This window comes from Haemaphysalis longicornis, unplaced genomic scaffold, assembly GCF_048455015.1.
Source record: "Haemaphysalis longicornis isolate Haplotype H1 unplaced genomic scaffold, Haemaphysalis longicornis Haplotype H1 scaffold_438, whole genome shotgun sequence".
Taxonomy (NCBI): Eukaryota; Metazoa; Arthropoda; class Arachnida; order Ixodida; family Ixodidae; genus Haemaphysalis; species Haemaphysalis longicornis.
Window position 1 is genome coordinate 58,092 of NW_027526375.1, and position 21,710 is coordinate 79,801.

At 46.9% G+C, this 21,710-nt stretch overlaps 1 protein-coding gene across 4 annotated transcripts in view; it reads right to left on the reverse strand.

Annotated features, from left to right (window-relative positions):
- Positions 1 to 21,710, reverse strand: part of LOC144137679 (tRNA methyltransferase 10 homolog B-like) — a 50,607-nt gene continuing 28,897 nt past the window's right edge. For all 4 annotated transcript variants that reach the window (XM_077669621.1, XM_077669623.1, XM_077669620.1 and 1 more), the window contains 3 exons: positions 13,635 to 13,749; positions 6,785 to 6,892; positions 1 to 202 (listed from right to left, as the gene is read on the reverse strand). In XM_077669621.1, the coding sequence (XP_077525747.1) occupies positions 198 to 202; positions 6,785 to 6,892; positions 13,635 to 13,749 (228 nt within the window). In that variant the 3' untranslated portion in view covers positions 1 to 197. The remainder of the gene's footprint in view (positions 203 to 6,784; positions 6,893 to 13,634; positions 13,750 to 21,710) is intronic.

Genomic DNA, 21,710 nt, shown 5'->3' on the forward strand with positions numbered 1-21,710 from the left:
TGCACAGAAACACACACATTGCGTCTTTATTATTGAACAGACAGTTTTTTGTGGGTTTTCCTGTAATTAAGATTGGCATGTATGCCGGATAAGATGCCACCAATTTGGGAAATTTTTGTTGGGCACTGAAAAAATTTTCCTCAAAGATGCACCAAAAAATGCTCTGCCTACAAGTCTTCATTTTCCGTGCAACGATTTTAGCCTGAAATAAAAAAAGAAAGGCAAATGTTTTAGGCCTCACTGACTACAAAATGAAAGAGTACGGCATGCAATCCTTTGTTTCTCGTTTTTTAAGCAGATTTTTTTAATTGCTAAGCTAGCCACGCAAACTTTTTTCTCTCCTTTTTTTAAGCCTCACACTATCAATTGTTAAAAAACAATCTGCCACAGGTGCTCAGTGGCTAAGGCATGCTGCTGAGCTCAAGGACGCGGGTTAAATCCTGGCTGCGGCGGCCATGTTTCTGATGGAGGGGAAAAACAAAAACGCCCATCCATCGAGATTGCGGCACGCATCAAAGATCCACAGGTGGTCAAAATTACAGTAGCCGATCGTTCTTTCGGGCTACAAAAATTTGGACTTGCTGGATATTCCAGACTTTCCCGAGGAACTGCCAGTTGTCACATAGGAGTAATAACTCACAGATTTTTCGGACTGCTCTTTTATTCGGACTGTTTTCTGGTCGCCTCCAGGCCCGAAAAATCGGTCGGCTACTGTAATCCAAAGCCTCCATTACGGCATGTCTCGTAGTACAGGTGTAGCATCAGTGCGTAAAACACCCAAAATTTAGAAAAAAAAAAAATTAAGCAAGCCTGGCAACATTACCGTCCTCATTTTCATACTAAGCATAATTTCGTACTTCTTACCTTACTAATTTCAGGCCATGATTCTTGACTGATCGCGTCTTTTCAGCTTTGAGGGAGACTCTCCAATCGTGAGTACACAATGCGCAAGAAAGGTAAGCTCATTCTCTGTTTCCATGCGAACAACACTTCACCACAGAATTGCTCTATCGGCTGCTTCATCAGTGGCGTGGAAGGTAAAGCTATCATCCTTCTTATTCAGTTCTAGATACTTCAGAATGAAAGTTGTTATCAAGTATAAAGCATATCCATGGCTTTTTAGATACTATACTCTAGCTAAAGCTCTACCATGACAAACGCTGCGCATTTCATTCTAGTTCAGGCAGAAGGGCAAGTTTTGCACGGGTTTCAGCTTTATTTCAATTTAACCCTCACCAACTCCCGCCAACATAATTTTCGCAAATTTCAAAAATATTTTGCCAGAGTCGCAAAACTGACGTCACAGCTATTCCTGAGAAGCACATGTGCCATTATGGTCCTAGATGTGCACCACCATGCCTCGCTTTCTGCCCTGCACAACGTAGCTAGAACGTTGAGCCTTGTTTTTTGTTGTTGTTCTGCGAGTGCACAGGACATATACCAGCCAGCATCAAGAGGACATTCACGGTTTCTGTTACTGCAGTTCAATTGATGTGCCACAGCTTGTGCAACAGCATTGTCTGGTTAGATGATTCATCGAGGCGGTGTCTACATTTAAACACAATGATTGGTCGGCAGCACAATGCGAACATCTATGCCTTTTGTGAACCCAAAGCTTAACTTATAAATTTCCTGTTTGTTTTCTCACGCTTGCATCTGTAACCTTAAAGGGAAACTGGAGTGATTTGTAAACACTGCGGGATTACTATACTTGGGTACAAGTTAAGAACTGCAACAGAAGTTGCCGCTGTACCTCATCACCGCAGCCGGATGTTACTTCGTGCAGCACAAGTAATGCGTTAATGGGAATATTTTGAACATACCACGAGCCGTTTCAGTGATTTTTTGAACTTAATAAAAGTGTGCACCCGTTGACGTCTAAGTACGTCACTTAGGCGGAGTGATACCGTAGATGAGCTATTGCCATTCTTAGCTTGTTTCCGAATATAGCACAAATTGAAGTCTGAAGTCTCCAGGCCATGTTTTGTCCACTCTCGCTGTGTTTACGCGACTTTGTTCAGTAGAAAAATCGATTCGGAAACGCTGTCCTCCTCTCTGCGTCCTGCGTACCAATTTCCTATGCCGTTTCATATGACGTCCAAACAAGATGGCTTGGCTTGACTGTGCTACTGCATGGCTCACCGAACCTCCGAGAGAATCAGTCGGCCAAGCGTTCAGTCAGCCAGCCGCTGGTGGGTTGTCGCAATTCGTTCGCTCACTTTAAACTAAGCCACGACACATTTGTGCCTGGAAGAATGTGCCTTTAGTTTGTAGACTGTATCAAGCTCTACGTCAAAGTCACTCCACACAAGCACACATGCGACACTTCGCTGACTGGTATGCTAGTAGAAAAATCTAAGGCCAACTGAAGCCGGAGAAGAGTCAGCGAAGTTAATATAGGTACTAAGGAATTAAAATCAGCCGAAGGTTTTATCATACAGCATAAAAACCACGGTGTAGGAAGCCCTTTTTGTGCTGGGTGAACTAGCAAAGCGGTCAGAAGCATGAGTACACATCTGTGAATGCTTTTACGCTTAATGAATGCAGTCGCTAGAGATGAGATATTTGTGGAAATTTGGGGGACGCTTACTACACGAGCGCTATCCAATAAATAGGCATCTAAGCTGCTTGGGTTGACAAAACTAAATAAAAATGTAAACTGGCGATACATTACATACTGTATATTACCTACCCCCCCCCCCCTGCTACGCTGACATAATTATGGCTTAGTGGTCTGGAGCACTAGGTGGATTGTTTTGCAATTCACAAGTTCGAATCCGTGATGGAGCATTTTTTTTTTTTTAAAGTTGATTTGTTTGTAGTTGGGCAGTGTTTTCTATACTGAATTCACCATTTTTGGGCTGTAATATTCATTGCTCCACAAGCGAGTTTGCAGAACGTGTGCAGACTACACCAATGCGCTGGTTAGTTCTCATTGGCATGGTGTTGCCATAAGTACCGACTGCTTACGAGCACAGTCCCGAATCAGCCGACCCTTGGCCTGGTGCGAACACGCCTCTTACAATACAGGCACAATACAGGCACGAGCCAGGCAAGCTCCTAAGGTGGGGGAAAATGCGCATCGCATTTGAGCGTCTGTGGTGACGCGGAGGGCGTTCATTCACGGCGTATGCCTCGGCTAGTGACTGTTAAGATTCCAAGCCATGCTGGTAGGCTAATCTGATGCATTTTACAGCCGAGAACATGGCAGAAGCGTGGTATGCAGATTACCATACCGGTCAACATGGTGACTTAAAAATTCGTAAAAACTGCAGACCGGGGGGAGGGCACCACACTTTAATTTTTAAGTTTAAAAGGATTAACGTTCTGTGACAAGCATTGTCACATTTTCACAACCATACATGAAAAACCGTCAGCCTTCAACAGTTATGAGCAACTACTCCACTGGGCAGGAGGAGCAACTTCTGACGCGTACAACTTCAAAAACACTTGGTAGTAATGTCGTGGCTTCGAGCCCGCCATTGCACTGCGAGGCTGATGATTTATTGATTGATAGTGAGGTTTAGCGCGGCGACGCTATGCAGGCGATAAGGCGCACCATAGTGGAGGGCTCCAAATTAATTTTGACCACTTGGGGATCTTTAACGTGCGCCGAAATCTCGAACACACGGCGTTTTCGCTTTTTGCCTCCATCGGGAAAAGCGGTCACTGCGGCTGGGAATCGAACCCGCATCTTTGAGCTCAGCACCACAAAACCTTAGCCACTGAGCCGCCACGTTGGGCCACTGCAAAGCAACTACCGTGGTTGTGCCACAGGTCGTACTGCATCAAACGGCGCAGTGATACAAAGAGTGACGTGAACATGGCAGTCCTAACTGGACCGCAAACAACATGCTATAAGCCAGCTTGCCGAGGTGGTAGCCAGCTCTAGTTAAGGATGTGTAGCCCAACTTGAGAAGACGACAGAAGTCGCAGCTTATGCTGATAATGATAACAACACCATGCATTTCCCTCTAGTGGCGGCGCAAGGTACCACAGTGCCGTTTTAAAGGGGTCGTGAAGAGATTTAAAAAAAAACTGTGTTGTGTGTGCGCTTATAACAGTGGAACCTTGACGAAAAAACAATGCATACCCATTTCGTTGCCCGATATCGGCAAATAGGTAAGCAAACGCAGTTACAGTTTCACCGAGGCTTTCCTCCTTAACTCATGAAGTGATGTTTCAGTAAGTCAGTAAGAAGCCAATCATAGTTCTCCGTTGTCTGCACAATATGTCGGCATAGAGCAGGCTTGCAAAGGGTCAGATAAAGCTACAACATCGGCGCCATGATGAAACTCGCCCAGCAACTGAACGGGAGATGTCTGATCTCTGATACGACTGATCAACATGGTCGAACTTTCAGTCAACAACGCCAGTGAGTAGTGCAGGCAGAAGTAACCACGTTTATTTTAAACTGGGCATTCGTAAACTGTTTGCGCTGTTTTGCACGAGTCTAAACTGTCGTTTGGCTAGCCGATATTCCTGCACAAGTTTGCCGACGTCTGTCTCACATAGCCTGTAATGCGAGTTGCGCGAACGTGAAACTTCTGACAGGACGATAAATGACTGAACGCTTAAAATGAGAATTTATTACGTAAACATGTTTATCGAAGGAACTTCGAGTAGTCGGAACTTAAAACCCATCCATCATTCACTCATCAAGCCCAAAAATAACTAGCGAGAAGCAGCGATACAGTGCCGAGTCGCCGAGTCCCAACATCACGCAGTTCGATGATTGCTTTCCTGCAACAGTGCTGTTAACGCTGTTTCGTTGATTGTATACGCTCCGCTTTGGCTCACTGCAGAAGCACTCAACAGTAAGTTGGCGGTTAAAGCTCTGGGTTGACCAGAATTTGTGAAAACACGACAGACTTCTGGGTTACAAATTCGAAGAGGCTTTTATGCAGCAGTTTTTCCCCGCGCACGCTTCTCACGTCGATAGTGTAGTGGATAAAGTGTCCGACTAGGCTGGCCGTAACATTGGGCTGGCCCGGAGGCCGCACAATCGAATCGCACATGGGGCACTTTTTTTTTTTTTTTTTTTCTTGAGCGGTTTGTGGGCCATTTCATACAAAAAAGGTAAGATTCCGAAGGGAATTCGCCAAAAGAATGAGACATTCAGCAGGGAAACTGGCTACAAACTGTACAAACACCCAGTAGGTCTGAGTTCTGCTGCAATGGTTGCCAGACAACTAAAGCGGTCACGACACCGCTTACGTGGATAGAAAACTGTTTTTTGGCAACGAATAAAGGATGCATTATTTTTAAAATATCGGGTTTGCAGCTTTGCAGAACATTATACACAAAGAACATTGAATGGCGTTGAACTCTCGAATGTACTTGACGCGACGTAATTCTAGTTGCGCTGCTGACCGACGGCGCGCGCATGGTCGCTTGCGATGCGCCTCAAAACGAGAATTTCAACGGCGCCTCCTAAATTCCAGAAGCAATGAATTGTGAAAATATTTGGGATTTATGTTCTTAAAAGGCTGTTCAAGCAGACAAAATTAAGCAAACACAAATGCATTATCTCTTCACGACCCCTTTAATAGATTATCCCTCCCTTTTTGTTTTCAAAAATCCGGAAAAATTTCACACAAGATTCGTAAAATCGTAAGACGGGTTGAAATTCGTACATTTTACGAAAAATTCAGAAGAGTTGGCAGATATGCAATTACTGAGATATCGAGAATGCCCAGCCAACGATAATGTCGGATACCAAGCATGTTGTTCCACAGAATTGAAACCAAAACTGGTTTGAATTCTAATCTTGGACATCGTCCAATCTCGTAGCACCTTGTATGGACGTCACTGCTTTAGTTGGTGCGGCCGCCGCAAACCGCGCACGATAGTTTTTCTTCTATCGGGATTTATCAAACAAATACTGCCTTATCGACCAGATAAACGATGAAAAGTGTGTTTATTTGAGCCAGTCTATGCAGTGCAAGCAAAAACAGGAGCTTGACAAAGTCACTTCAGTGTCCCTTTAAATCTTTTTGGCCATTCAAGTTTACATTCGTATTTGATTAACATAACCAACTACGCACATTTTCAAGGTACATTTATTTTGGTTTTTTTCTTTGCCTCTTACACACTAATAGTTTCCCAAAAATTATTCATGTTCTGGAATGTGTCACACCCTGCTACTAATAAAACTGTAACATCAAACAGCTCCCTTCTCACCACTGTTCGCATGTCCCTCAGCAAGATATTGCAAACTGTGACATGCGTGCACTCATCATTATAGCAAAGGCTAAAATAAAAGGCTACGAGTTCAAAAGAGAAGCTCTATAAGAACGGTGGCAGCAATAGTAGAACGTGTGACAATCCTATGGGCCCCATTCACCTCACTAGCACGTGCGGCCAAATCTATTTATGCATCAGCCGTAGGTGGCTGCTGCATTACTCGAAATTTTCCCACACACAGGGCAACCATTCCTCAGCTCCCCTTGAACAAAGTCACATATGGTGACATGCCAGCGGGACGGACTCCTGTTCGGCAGAATCCTCTTGGTGGTTTTCATGAGTGCTTTTGCTCTCCTACGCGAGCTACCCAGCAATGTCAGCTCGCTGTAGCACCGCAAATTTCACTAACCCCGACTTCACTAACCCTCACTTCACCTGACTCACCTCACTAAGCTTAGTACTGGTTAAAACCTCCAAAATTTCAGCTTTCACTCAATGCCCAAAACACTGAGTGCACAAAATTGAGTCCATTTGCAGCATAATACGAGATGAATAATGACGTGTTGGTTAGTAAAAAGCTGTGCAATGACGGACTTACTAGAAAGGATTTGTTTCCTCCGAAGACCCGTCCTTTTTGGTATCACCTTGGCCATGGAGTCAGCCCAGTCACCTTGTGTCTCATGTACGCCCAATAAGATGTCAAACACTACAAAAAGAGCACAAAAGGGCACAGCTCCAATGAATATACAGTGGAACCCCGATAATACGACTTTCAAGGGACCGCCAGAAAGCGCCGTATGATCGGGGTGCCGGTAAATTCCGGCCTAGCAGACGGTCTCACGCGACAGGTGGTCTAAGAACTTATTTAAACTACTATATTTAATGTGTTCTCGCATGATTTGCGAACCTCTAGCTGAAATACCAAGTTTTAAAAAAAGCAAACCCTATGTTGTGCCCCCCCTCCCTTTCATGGCATCCAGCTAACCCGCCGGCCCTGCGCCTTGCGCGCGCGAGATAAGGCCGACATGGTAATGGTTGAGGATATTGAGAGGAGAAAAGGCGAGTGTGAAACTGCCAAGGCCATGCAAAACGAACGATAGTACAAGGCGGAGTTGAAAAAAAAAAACGACATTCGCCGATGTTGGGTCAAAGTGGCCAATACATAGCTGTTTTCTTTTCCCACAAGATCAAGCAACGCGAAATAGATAAGATGATTCAAACTTCGCGAGTAAACCGTGTTGCGGTGAAAATTATAGCATGGTTGCTACAGTGACTTGCTGCGGCGGCCAGCGAGTGACCCAAAATGGCGGTGCCAACAGGCACGCGTCTCCACCCTTGCTGTAGAGGAGCGTGATTTGAGACAGAGAGCGTCATGGAAGGAAGAAACTTGGATCGAGCAGGCGGGTAAAGCGGCTGTTCGTTCATCGCCGTGGGGTTGCGTCGTATGTGTTTTCGTGTTCGTCGGCATCTCGATGGAAGCTTCAAATTCACGGCCCGCCTGCCACCTGAACTTCGACTTCTCGCAGTTGGCGAGTTGGCGTACTGTTACCGCGTGTGGCCATCGCAGGATAACTCCCACTCACGAGTACCCGACTGCTTGCTTGCGTCTGTTCAGCAAGTGGTCTGGCCCGCCTACAGACCTTTGCACGTCAAGCAGCCTCAAACGGTGGAGACGAGGTGGCAAAGCAGTGCGAAATATGGGAAAAACGCGGTTTATCCGGGCCAGAATCCATCGTATGAAGCGGACCGCGCGCTCCCGAGCATCACATCATCAGGGTTTTTAATGCATTGTTTCTATGGGGAGTTTGCCAGGACCGCGATGATTCGTCGTAAAAAGCGGGTCATCATGAATCCAGGGGACGTATCAGCGGTGTTCCACTGTACTAACCACTATCAAACAAGTAAAATGTAAATATATACTCATTACACATTTGACAGTACCTATTACAAAGAGAATTATTTACAGTGCCCAGATATGACTTACAATGTCGTACATCCTTTAAACACAGACCTGTAAATGACCTGATTTTCCCATATTTTGCAAATCACTTTCAATTCGCACGCAAAAACAAAGAAAAAAAAAAGCCAAAAAAGCTTTTGTAAAATGTCAAATATTTATTGGTTGGCTCTTATTGCTTCACAATGCGCAAATGAAAAAAAAACTTGCTTCTAGAGCGCCTGCCACAAGTGTCATGCATAGTTTAAAACATGGCAATTTGCAAATATAAAAATGTCGAGATGTAAAAAATCCATTGTCTATTCGACTCTTGCTATCACTTAACGTTCCTAACGCCTTGCATTGTATCTTTAAACCCGCCGCGACGGCTCAGTGGCTAAGATGTTATGCCACTGAGCCCCATGACACGGGTTCGATCCTGGCTGCAGTGGTGTACGCCACGCGACGTTGGACGCTGGCGAGATTTGTTTGAAGTGCCTTGGACTGGAGCAACCATACGGCAGCGCAGTATTCAAGAGTAGGTAGAACGAGCACTGTGTACAAACTTCGAAATGCACTCGCTGGCATTCCATTGGTCACGCGTGTCACGAAACCCAGCAGGCGGCGAGACTTGGACAAAGTGCGATTGGTGTGTATGGAAAAGTTCAGCCGAGAGTCAAGCTCGACTCCAAGCACAACTGCCGTGTTGGCTCAGCTTATTATATGTTGCCCAAGCTTTAGAGGAGGTGGTTGGAGAGAAAACGGTGGGCGACTTGAACTAGTGAAGGTAACTGTTGAGCATTTATCTGCATTGATGGGGAGATGGTGCAGCTGTGTCCAGTACAGACAACCGTCAAGGTCAGCCTGAAGACTGACGTAATCGGCAGGAGAGCGGAGGGGTTGGAGCAGGGAGATGTCGTCAGCATACAGGATAGGAGTGGATGCTAAGTTATCTGTAATGCTGTCAATGAAAATGGTGAACAAGGTAGGGTCAAGGACGCTGCCCTGTGGGACGCCGGAAAGAACAGGAACAGCTGTTGAGGAAGCGCCTCGGTAGATAACTCGCTGGGGACGGCCAGTGAGAAAAGAACCGAGCCAGCGAAGCAAGGGCCCACGCAGCCCTTTGAGCTCAGCACTCGCTAACAACCCAGGATGGGGAAGCCGGTCAAAGGCCCGAGAGAGATCGAGGCGATGTCGCCTGCGTGGCGATGTAGCCTGCGCCACCACTTCTGCGGTGTCTATAGTCCCATTCTTGACGTTCGCAAGCTCGCTGTGAAAGGCAGCAATACCTCAGTTTTATGACACCGCAATGAGTCCGAAATTTCAATTCAATTGTGCACTGCGCCCCACACTCAAGGCCGAAACACGGCGAATTCGTGGGCACCACGTTTTTTTGATGAACTCCCGTCTTTCGAGTCGCGAAACTTCCCGCAACAGATCAAACGACTAAATGTAAACCCAGCCACTCCCACAACCAAAACCAAGGTAGAAATCGGCGAAGAGAACTGCTTCGCCTGGTGCGTGGCCTCCACGATCGGCTACCGGCGGCGCGCCGTTGCTCCGGCCGTCCCAATCACCCGGAGAGAGCGAAGTTGAAAAGGGGGCGTGGTTGAAAAGGGGCACCGCGGCGCGCTTAGCCTAAGGTCGCTTTCCCTGGCGCGGGCGGGCACAGACGATGAAAACTCGGCCTTCGCAGCCTGTGTGCGACGTTTAATAATAAAAAGTTACCCCACACCAATGCAGGAGAAAGGTAGAAGTAGTTGCTGGTGCCATTAGGGTAGTTACTGGTGCCTTTGAATTTTCGACGTAGACTATGCCCGGGGTGATGCATAAGTGAATTCATTGCACAGCAGTATTCTTTTTTGTAGTCACGCATGGTTCCAAAACACAACACGTTTTCCGGTTTTATTTCTGGAAATCTCGTACGTGTTGTTTGGAATGCACAGAACGCATATTCCGTGCGTTCTGAGCAAAAACCAAATAATGGGAATTCAACCGACCGAAATCTAACCATTAGTAATCACGAAAATACCCCCTATGTCGTTTCCTTTTTTCTCCTTTAAAGGGACCCTGCAACACTTACCATCCACTACTAGTAATGTGTTTTGGGATAAAGTCTATTGTCCCAGAAATCTCCTCCCGCAAGAATTATGAAAATCCGTTCACAATTAACGAAACTACGCGCGATGAGAAATCGCGCATAATCGTTCCCTCTCAACTCGGCCGCGGAACGCGACGAAAGCTGCGCGCTCTCTCCCGGAGAGGGGGGCGGCTCGCGGCGTTCTCTTCGGCGGCCTTCGATATACAGTGTAGACCATTTATAACGTAACCGCTTATAGTGCGGGACCGGATATAACGCGGGTTTTTGCGACCACCGGTTTGCCTCCCATAGAACTCAATGCATAAGCATACCGCTTAAGATGCGGTTGGCCGAAGCACAATACCGTTTATAGTGCGGTTTTTCGGCGGGTCTGCTGATCGACCGGCGCAGCTGAGGCATCGTTTTAGGGTAGCAAAAGAAAAAAGAAAGGATGAAATCGGCCATCTGACGCAGCATGCACCCCTTGCCCTCCTCTAACGTAGACACCCAAAGAAAAAAAAAATAGGCACCCTTTAGTTCGCGCGTACCTGATAACCACAACTGACCTTGCTTGATACACCTCGGAAGATAGCGACAGACTCCCCACCGCGCGCGGCAAGTTGATTTTATTAATCGTGAACCGCATGGCCCGTTTTCGCGCACGAATCGTGCACATCGGCGTTGCGCGTCAGTTTTTTTTTTTTTTTTTCTCGTGCTCGTATCGACGATTCCGCGCTCGCGGTGGCTTCTTCGCGTGGCAGTGGGAGGAGCCTGACGACTTGCACCAATGTGGAGACGCGTACCTAATGGCGGGAGATTCGAAGCGCTCCGAGCCGGCAAGCCGCGCCAGAGATGTTTAGGCTTACCACCGCGTTATTTTTTGATGGGCGCTTTCACAAGCAGCGTGGATGGCAGTTTATATTCCACTTTTCGCCCACATTATTAGCTCTTTTCTTGCATGAGCATCTTCTCTTGCGCCCCGTGCGGCATTTCAGTGAGCGGTTAGAAGCGGTCGCTGGAACTTACTGGAACTGCCTGCACCGCTTCACGGCCAGTGCCGACGCCATGTTGCCGCCTCTTACCGCGCCGCCCACACCACGCCAGTTGTATCCGCGCTGGCGTGCACTGCACGTTTTCGCGATACCAAATCTACCACGCGGTTCACGCTTTAGAACACTTTAGAACGTTGTTGCAGATAAGCCACCGCTCTTTCCCTTTCCGAACATTCGGGCCGCGCGAAGCCGAAGATTTCCACCACCAGTACGTTGCGCTGATAAGCAGCCGCCTTCAGCATCGTGAACACAAGGTGGGGCAAAAAAAAAATCCCGCTGGCGTTCTTATCACGTCTTGCGGCATCTGTTCATAGACGCTAAAAACGCAGCCATGGTCTTTCAAAACAAACACAACGGAAGTTAAAGCCGCGCTCGCCGTTTGTGAGACTGCGCTTTTGCCCTGCAGCAGCGGCTGATGTTAAAAATAATACGAAATACAGACCGTGCCTTCGTTTTTAAGTGCTGTGCGTTTGAGTGATGATAAATATGGGTTGACTTGAGAGATAGGTGGCGATGGGGTTGAATTCGCGCGTGTTTTGGTTATAGTGCGGTACCGCTTATAATGCGGATTTTTGCGGCTCCCGCGACATACGTTATAAGCGGTCTACACTATCACATGCCGGGTAGATTTCTCCTTTTTCTCTGCAACGCGGAGGGGCCTATTTCCGGTCTGGTGCGACAAAAAAGCATGCATGGGTGCCTGCTCGCAAGTGCGCGCTCGGGCGGGTAGGGCGTTTTTGAAGCAATAAAGGATTTTAGTCGAGTGGTCCCGTTGAAAGGGAAGTATTGAGCTCATCACTCAAACTTCGCGCGCACTCAAAAGGCAAAAGAAATAGCAAAACTGTGCATACAGGTTCAGGCATAGAAGAGGTTCGTACACAGCGATGACGACGACGGAAATGGGAGAATCTAGCCGCGAAGTTGACCAGTGACAGCCGATCGGGCAGCCATGGCCTATGTGACGTCCCTTAGGCCATGCATAATGAGGACAACTGAAGAGAGAGCGGTTGGTTTTTCCGCGTCTTTCACATCGATTTGCGCGCTCACCGCTTCACGTGCACGTGTAATATTTGGCTCAGGTATTCCTGGCAGTGTAATCTAAACGTCGCGCAGGTTTACTTGCACTGTTCAAAGAGTGTTGCAGGGTCCCTTTAAACGTTGATTGATTGATTTGATTGTGGGGTTTAACGCGCCGACGCAACGCAGGCGATGAGGCGCGCCGTAGTGGAGGGCTCCGGATTAATTTTGACCACCTGGGGATCTTTAACGTGCGCCGAAATCTCGTACACACGGGCGTTTTTGCTTTTCGCCTCCATCAGAAAAGCGGCCGCCGCGGCCGGGAATCGAACCCGCGACCTCGTGCTCAGCAGCGCAACGCCTTAGCCATTCTCCTTTAAACGTGCGATATTTGACAGATAAAGTAGATGACATGGCAACACTACCTGAAACATTTGGCGCAACTTTTACCGCGATACTATTAACACATAGGTATTTTTTCTACAGGACTTTGCAATGGTTTTAGTTGGGAAAACTTCAAAAACGCACCGAATATAACATGTGCAACCCGACATTACGACTTTCAAAAGAAGTATCTCGAGGACAATTTTATGCAGGTTTTTTATTGAAATGATCAATCTATTAAACCTTTACAAACCATCACCTTGGGGGTGCTGGAAAATTATGCCGTCAGTAAGCATTTTTCCCCACTGAAACTGATGGGAGCGTCAAAATCCTTGGCTCTCACTGTTTTGGAGCAGTTTGGCGCAATTTTCACAATTTTCAAGCTTTCGGAGCAGCCTAGCGCAGGAAAACAAATTTGTATCAAATCTGCGCAATATGCGCAGCTGTCTCACCCCTGCATTGCTAATATAAAAAATTAGAAATGTAGATTTCTCTTTAGAGGGCCCTCAAAGGTTGGAATGCCCCTCGTGAGGCCGCAGAATGCGAACAGACACTTTTTTATCAAAGTGTGAAGCCAGAATAGCTGCAGGAGTAGCTGATCACACGGCACGGAGACGAGTCTCTAAAGCGTGATTTTAGCCGCTTATAACTTTGGTACGAACAAAATTGCTGTGAACTTTTCCGCTTCGTAAAATGCAGGAAACATTGCGATCAGATCTTGGCTTGACACCTTCTTTTGCAAGGGAGCTAATACTCTACATTCCCCACACCACTCTACATCCCCAGGCTAAAATTGAAGTAAAACTTTGCTGACCAAGTAAAGAAGAGCCCAATTTCTTGCACTTTGCTCAGAAAAAAGAAGAAAGAAGGGGGGGGGGGGGTGTCTATATCTAAATGGCAAGAACATCTGTACAAGATGAAAAAAAAACTGGTGGAAAAGTCTCCCTCAGTACCTAAGCCCCCTTGTATGAAAACTTACCCTGGTTGACAGTGAGGATCTTGCAACCTGTTCCCCCACTCCGTTCCATCAGTTCATCTATTGGCAGCTGCTTACATTGGATGCCCTCAGCACGTGCACTGCTCAGGCTAATGTTCTGCAAAAATACACACATCACAAAACATAAGCAAAGCTATAGACCTAGACAAATACAACACATCACAAAACATAAGCAAAGCTATAGACCTAGACAAATACAAAAATACTTAGCCTGACCAATGCATCCAGTGACTGTAAGAAACAATTCACTGATTTGGCTCAAGTACACACGCTGCTGCTAGCTAATTATGAGCTCAGAAAGTCCAGGCATCTTACGAAATGTGCAAAACTGTACTGTTAATGCACTTAGGTATGTTCCCTATAGACATGTGCTGCCTGACACTTCATGTCGTTTTGAGCTTCCTCATGCAGTTTACAATAAGAACATGTAGGCACCCAACTAAAAGATTTGTAATATTGCATGGTGCATCATACTTGAAATGATCCAACAAAAATATACTTGTGTTGAGTCCAAAGGCATGGCAACACCAGATCCAGAAAAAAAAAAGAGGGGATCTTTTAACTCTTTCAGATTCATTGATGCACCAGCACATTTTCACATTTCAGTCCTCTCATGCCACTAACTGAATGAACCCTGCATCTTCCAGCCCTTGCTTAAAAATTGACACGGGAACGCAAAGCTGGCATGCTTGAGGTGGTCCTGAAATGTGCCGTATCTTTCCAGAAGCTTGATTTTTCTATCTTTTGCTGTAGTTGCTTCCTCTCGGTTATAATGCTCGTGGTAGCTGACGGGGCAATCACTTACTCCACGGGCAAGGTCCCACACACACAAGATAGCAGTGACCTGAGACCTTCGATAGAAGTGGCGGCTTCTCTAAGGGTGAATACCCCTATGCTTGCAATACTTCTCGTATATAACAATTTGTGCATAGCACAAGGTTTCTGATCTTATGGTGGGTCTGCCATCTTCTTTGTCTTTGTAGAAGCATTTTTTTTATTCCTTGAGCAATAGCAAAAAATTTTCGCCATCGATCTGCAGACAGAGAGCAACAGAATAACAGAAGACAACAGAGTGTGTGTGGAACAGGGTTACATCAAGCTGAGCCCCGGGCCGCCAGCCGTACTGGCTGCAGTGGCTCTGCCTTCACAACGCTGTTGATTGGGAGACATCGAGTCGAAGTGGTGGTGACTTGATCCCTCCCTTAGCCCAAGGTGCCCATTGCATAGTGCCTTGATGCTTCCCGTAACCATTTGTACATGCCGTAAAATGCAGTGTGCACCAAGTGCAGGGCTGAGTAGGCAGCAAAAGAGGACAAAATGGGAATGACAGCCACGAAATGCTGATACCAGTGAATAACAAAAGGAGCGGGAGGCAGCAGATACCACGGCTAAAGTGAGCAAACATGACCACTGAGACGGTGAGACAGCAAAGCATGATTGGCAGACTGCGAAGGGCGTGCGAGAAGTTTTGTGTGTGCACCGGGTCAAACCTCAAGTTCGCAAGAAAGAGGGGCAAGGTGCTCACGCATTTTTAACGTCCCACCAATGGATCTTCCATTAATTTTTTTTTTTTCTGTCCTATCTTCTGTCCTATGCAAACTAACAGAGCGGAATGATCAATAACAGGCTTCAACACTATCTCGAGCAGACTGGTTGGTTTCACCTGGCCCTAACTGGCTTCCGCCCTAATTTGGGAATGCACGACTATCTTTGGCTTCTCCCTTGAGTAGTGAACCAGACATGCCGCAAGAGTACTCCTGACTACATCGTCGCTCTCGATATCCACAAGGCTTTCGACAACTTCAGCCAAGAGGACATACTCCGAGAATTAACCGCTGCCTTCCCCAGTAAAAAGGCGCAGAAATAGGTTCGTTGCTTTCTAGAGCACCGACCCATTCGTCTCAACCCACGGGACGCAACGCCCCCAACCTACGACCTCGACAGAGGCGTTCCTCAAGGCTCGATTCTCGGACCTATACTATTCAACCTGGCTATAAACCGCATTGCTTGCATACTTGAAAGGGACTCTGCTGCCCGCTTCGCCATGCATGCAGATGATGTCGTGTGGACAGAAGCTGCCGACTATGACTCCAAATAAGGTATGCAAATTGAGCTTCAAGCTGCTGTGTTCAGCTTGAAGCGCACCCTTGCTACATTCAATCTGCAATTATCTCCTAATAAGACAGAATTCCTCAGTGTGGACCGTCAGTGTGACGAACAAGGATCAAACCATCGAACTTCAAGTGGCCAACAACCTCTAAAAATAGCATTATTAAGCTCCTAGGGTTGCAGATAAGCAGCGGTAATAGTCCCACTGCATGGATTTGCCATTTAAGAACTACTTGGCACTCCACATTACATTCGATAACTTGCATTTCTGAAAAATATGGCGGATCGAGTCAGAATGCATGTCTCATGCTTGCTCGTGCTGTTGCGCACGGACAACTGACTTACTGGTTCCCCGTTTATGAATTGCATTCCCACCATTTAAAGGGATACTGAAGTGATTTGCAAACATTGCGGGATTACTAGCGCAAATTGTAGTCCGGAGTCCCTAGGCCCTGTTTCGACCACTCTGAGTGCGTTTACATGAATTCATTTAGCAGAAAAATCAATCCGAAAATGCTCTTTTCCTCTCTGCATCCTTGCCCATTTTCTGTGGCGTTTTCGTGTGACATCAAGAGGAGATGACTTGGCTTGACTGCCCTACTGCACGGCTCGCTGACTTTCCGACAGAGTCAGTCGACCCAGCGTTTAGTCTACCGGCCGCCGACGAGTCGTCGCAATTCGTTCGCTCAGCTGAAACTAAGCCACGACATGTTTGTGGATGGAAGAATGTGCCTTTCTTTACTTTGTTAGTTTGTACACTGTATCAAGCTCTAAGTCCAGGTCGCTCCACACAAGCGCTGCACAAGCGCACATTCGACGCTTCGCTGACTGGTACGCTAGTAGAAAATGTAAGGCCACTTGAAGGCGGGAGAAGAGTCAGTGAAGTCAATATAGGTAGTACTAAGGAAATAAAATCAACTAAAAATTTTACCCTACAGCGTAAAACTAGGGAGCAGGAAGTACTTTTTTACACTGGGTGAACAAGCACAGCGGTCATCAGCCCGACCACACATCTGCAAACGCTTTTCCATCTAAGAAATGCAATTGCTAGACGTGAGATATTGTGGAAATTTGGGGACGCTTACTGCAGGGGTGCTATATAACAAATAGTCTCACCTAAGCTGCTTGAAATGCTAAAACTAAATAAAAGTGTAAACTGGTTATACATTATATACCTTATATTTCCAACGCTGGCAGCGCTGCTGCGTGGCCGAGTGGTCTGGAGCACTAGGAATGTTATTTTGCAAGTCAGAAGTTCGAATTCCCGAGGATACATTCTTTTTTTTTTTTTGTAAGTTGACTTTTTCGTTTTCAACCGATGTTTTCTATACCGAGTTCACCATTTTTGGGCCTAACACTCACTGCTCCACGAACTTGTTCACAGAACGCGCGCAGGCTGACACTGACGCACTAGCAAGTTCTCGTTGGCGTGCTGTTGCCATAAGCACCGACTGCTTGCGAGCAGTGGGCACAGGCCAGAATCAACAGACCCTTGGCCTGGTGCGAACACGCTTTTTGCGATATAGGCATGAGTGAGGCAAGCTCCAAATATGGGGGAAAAGCGCATAGCATTTGAGCATCTGCGGGGACGCGGAGGGCGTTCATCCACTGTGTAGGCCTCGGCTAGTGATTGCTACAATTCCAAGCCGTCCTGGGAGGCTTATCTTAGGCATTTTACAGCCGACAACATGGCAGAAGTGCGGTACGACGATTACTGAGATATCGAGAATGCCCATCCAATGATGCTGTCGGATGTCAAGCATGTTGTTTTACAGAACCAAAACCGAAACTTGTTTGAATGCTAATCTTGGACATCGTCCAATCACAGTGCATCTCCTCCCGTCGTCACAGCCTTTAGTTGGTGTGGCCGCCGCAAACCGCGCATGTTAGTTTTTCTTCGTTCGCGCTTTATAAAATAATTACCGACTTATGAACCGGATAAATGATGAAAAGTGTGTTAATTTGAGCCAGTCTAAGCAGTGCAAGCAAAAACGGGAGCTTGACAAATTCACTTCAGTGTCCCTTTAAACGAGCTGAACATCCTCAATAGACATCTAATCCGTACCATCACGGGGCTTCCACTCTATACCAAAAGATGTGCTGTCGGAAGCAGTTTCGCTTCCTCCCGTCACTAACCTGGTTGAGGAGACAACGCTCCGCTTTCAGAAGCACCTTGAATATGTACCTCAAGGACAATCTATTTTGAAGTGGGACACATTAAAGGCCAACTGCACTCAAATTTTCGACAACGTAAAAATAATGTCACCTAATAGTACACATAAAAAGGGTGCAAAATGCAAAATACTGCGTTTCAAACGTCAATGCGCGCTACGCAAACGGCTCGCGAAATTGGCGTTTTCGGAACCGAAACTGAATAGAAAAGGCGGCCATTACCGGCGGCCGGACGTGACGTACGTGAGGGAACGGAAGCGGCCGCGCTAGCACCGGCGGCCGCTCAGAGCCACCTTCAAATGCGCGTGGTAGCATCGCGTTTGGCACCGTTATTTCCACAGAAGAGCTTCCACCAACGTTTGCCCATGATAATGGAGTTATGCCCAATTCCGGCGCCGCGTTGCTATCAATCGAGATGAAGTAGACCGTCCCACAGTAATTTTTTTCAATCAGAATAACTGCTGGAGTGGCGATTCTTGGCATTGCGAGGAAAAAAGCGGACCCTGATTTACAAAGCTACTTGCTCCTACGATCTCGAAAAGTAGCTTTCGGTAGCCGGCGCCTCGGAACTCACATCGCTCAGTTTGAAGGGAACAAACTGCAAGCGGGTGGAGACCAATCACTATTTCTACAATACATTAGGTACAAACAGCTTCGTGAATATCGGCCCAGTATTTTTCACCTTGCTGCCCATCGAGAATTGAATTAAAAAAGTGGTCTGAAACTATAAGCCAGCTTCCACGGCTAAATGATGCACTAAAACACGAAACAGTTTCCTATATGTAACGCTGTTTACTACTTTCACCAGAGGCATGTACTGTTGAAAACACTTTATTTTCAAGTAATAAATCTACCGCATTACCACTAGTAAATACTTCACTTGAGAATTGAACAAAAAATCTAGTTTATTGTTTAGGAGAGGAGCAGTTTCGTTAGCTTTCGCACTTCGCGAAGACGACGGCCGATATTTGTGCGGATGTATTTGTTACTACGGGAAAGGCTGATTTTGGTTCACTTAGCGAGTGAGGCAAAAGACGCACAAATGTTTATACCTGCGTGTACAGCAACTCTAGTTAGGTCGTGAAACTTTTGGAAAGGTCTAAAAGATGGAGGTGCCGTTGGACCATCCCAAATATGGCCAATATTGGACGCGGAGGTGCAAGTGGTCAAGAATTTATAAAATATCTTTCTGTGGTAGGTGCAATAGAAGTGACAAATGTAGAGTAAGTGCTCGTTTCGCGCTATTTTTCTCCTTGAGTAAAAGTATTTTCAAGTAAAAAAAGTTTTGCTAACTCCGAGACGTTCGCAAGCGCATGAATAGTTTGAAGGCTTCTAATCTCTTTTTTGCATTGAAAAAAAAAGAGGCGGATATTGCTACCTATGCGGTTAGTTTTACACATGTGATGATGACGGTGGTACAGCGTGCTGGTGTAGCAGAGAAATCCCGGCCGAACGCATCCCTGCAGCCGGCGCAGCGCAATGCAAGTCGCCGGAGAAGCGCGAGCTTCACGGGACAGGTTCCCCAACCTCCGTCACAGGCCGCTCGGAACTGGTTTCGGCGACTCTCCGCCAGGTGCATACGTCGTCTGCTCGGGGGTGCTTTGAACGAAGGTACCTGGCGTGCTCTGTGGTACCGAAGCTAAGGATTTCGCCATGGTGATTTTAAGAGCATAGACTACTCATCTGGATCAAATATGGACAAACAAAAATTTGAGTTCAGTTGGCCTTTAAATAGTACTTTTAATGCTGAAACTTTTCCACCTGCTATTCCACCCTCGGAGCGACCCGCCCTGGGCCACTCCTCAGACGCCGACCCATTTCTCACCGTAACCGCGCCGTGTGGGAACAATATGTTTGCACTCTCACCAACGACAAAGCTCCGGATGAAATAGACATTTTCATCAACGCAGACATGAACGGCACAACAGCAGTGGTTACCTGGACCTACCCTGATATCCCCCAGCTCAACAGCTCTCGCAACATAACACATATGGTCTCACTGATGAAGTCGAACTTTTCGGAATGCTCGGCGCTATTCGGACCACACAAAGTGCGACCTCATTTATCACCACCAACAAGTTCCGTGTCATTACTGACTCCCATGCCGCTTTACAGGAACTGAACAGGACCTTCTCGCCCAATTCTACGGCCACCAACGTTCTTTACAAAATTCGAGACCTCACTCACGAAGGGTTCAAAATACACCTGGTCTGGACTCCTGCTCACACACATGGAGCGGACGGAAACCATTCGGCGCATAATACTGCCCGGGAGTGTTTACACAATCCTTCCATGGTTCCCGCGCCCATCCAGGAACGACCTGACCCCCAACAGGCATGTGAATTGGACTGGCAGCAAAAATACCGTCGAATTAAGAACCACAGCCGGCAACGGCTTGCCGACGCCTCACCACCTCGTTTTCTTGCTCCTCTGCAGTCCCTGCCAAGAACCGGAGAAATTTTTGCCAATAACAGTGATGCTACCGGCTTAGGCCGCTTTGGAGCAGCTTTTGGAGCAGGCAAAAATGAGTTTTGGAGCAGCAAAACCAGCTTTTGGAGCAGGTGTTGATAGAAGCAATTTTAAGACACGTATTGCATTCATGATAGATAATCGCTAAAAGCACTCCCTTCAACGATAATAAAAAAATTAAAAGAACACTGCACATGGATATTTTGTCCCCATTTTCATCAGTCTCCTCAAGGATGTCTGCATTGGACTTTGTGCAGCGGCCTGCACAACAAAAATTTAAAAAACAAGCTCTCATTTTTACACAATAGAAGACTGACTATGAACAAACTAAAAATTGTTCGTCACAATATGTAAAATCCAGCACAATTGGAAGGCTACTGTGGCAGCACAGACCAAAAATATCAGTAGTGCCACGGCTTTGACTGAATAATTGAACATCGCGCTCTTCCCCGTGTTGCACATGCATCACTATTTAGCAGCGTCAGCGCTGCCACCGTAAGGGTATAAAATGACAAGCCACCAATACCGCTGAAAGGCAGCAGGCAGCCACTTCTAGCAACCAACATGCAGCACCAGGCTGAATCTTGCCCCTTCACGGCTTGTTTGCCGCAAGCAACCAAAACGCGTCCCTTAATGGCAAGGTAGCCCACTAGTCCCCCCCCCACCCCGAGACTATGTTAATTCCCTGCGAGGCCACATGCGCGCATTTCACCTTCAATTTCCACGTATGTGAATTCTATGCCTCTATGAACTCTACGTGAAATCTAAGACGGGCGTCGTCATATGCGTGCCGTACTTGTTAAGCTCGGACACAGCGTCAGGCGTCGTGAAATTGCCGTACTCGCTCACCGGCGCGCGGCCCAAACTATGTGACCGTTTCCTGCCCTTGCATACCATTTTCTCACCCTTGCACTTTGCAAATTCTCATCTGTTTACAGTAAAATCTCGATGATACGAATCTCGCAGCACCGCAAAAAATATTCCCATCATCCGAAATTCGTGTGAATAACGCAGACCAAAAAGTAAGCACTAAAACAAGTTTTCGATTATTTCTTTTTTTACTTTCGCGTGACGAAACCCGTGACGTTTTTCTGCTTTTTTTTAACCTCCTTGTCGCCGAGCGGTCCTTTCTAGACTTTTGTCTCCTCACTCGCGGTGCTCAAGCTCACTCACTACAGGAGTGTTATTACGCGCGACGCGCGTGGCAGTGGGAGGAGCCTGACGACTTGCGCCAATGGGAAGGCGTGCGCCTCATGGCGGCAGTTACGAAGCGCTCATGACAGCCGGCTGGCTCCGCCGGAGATGTTT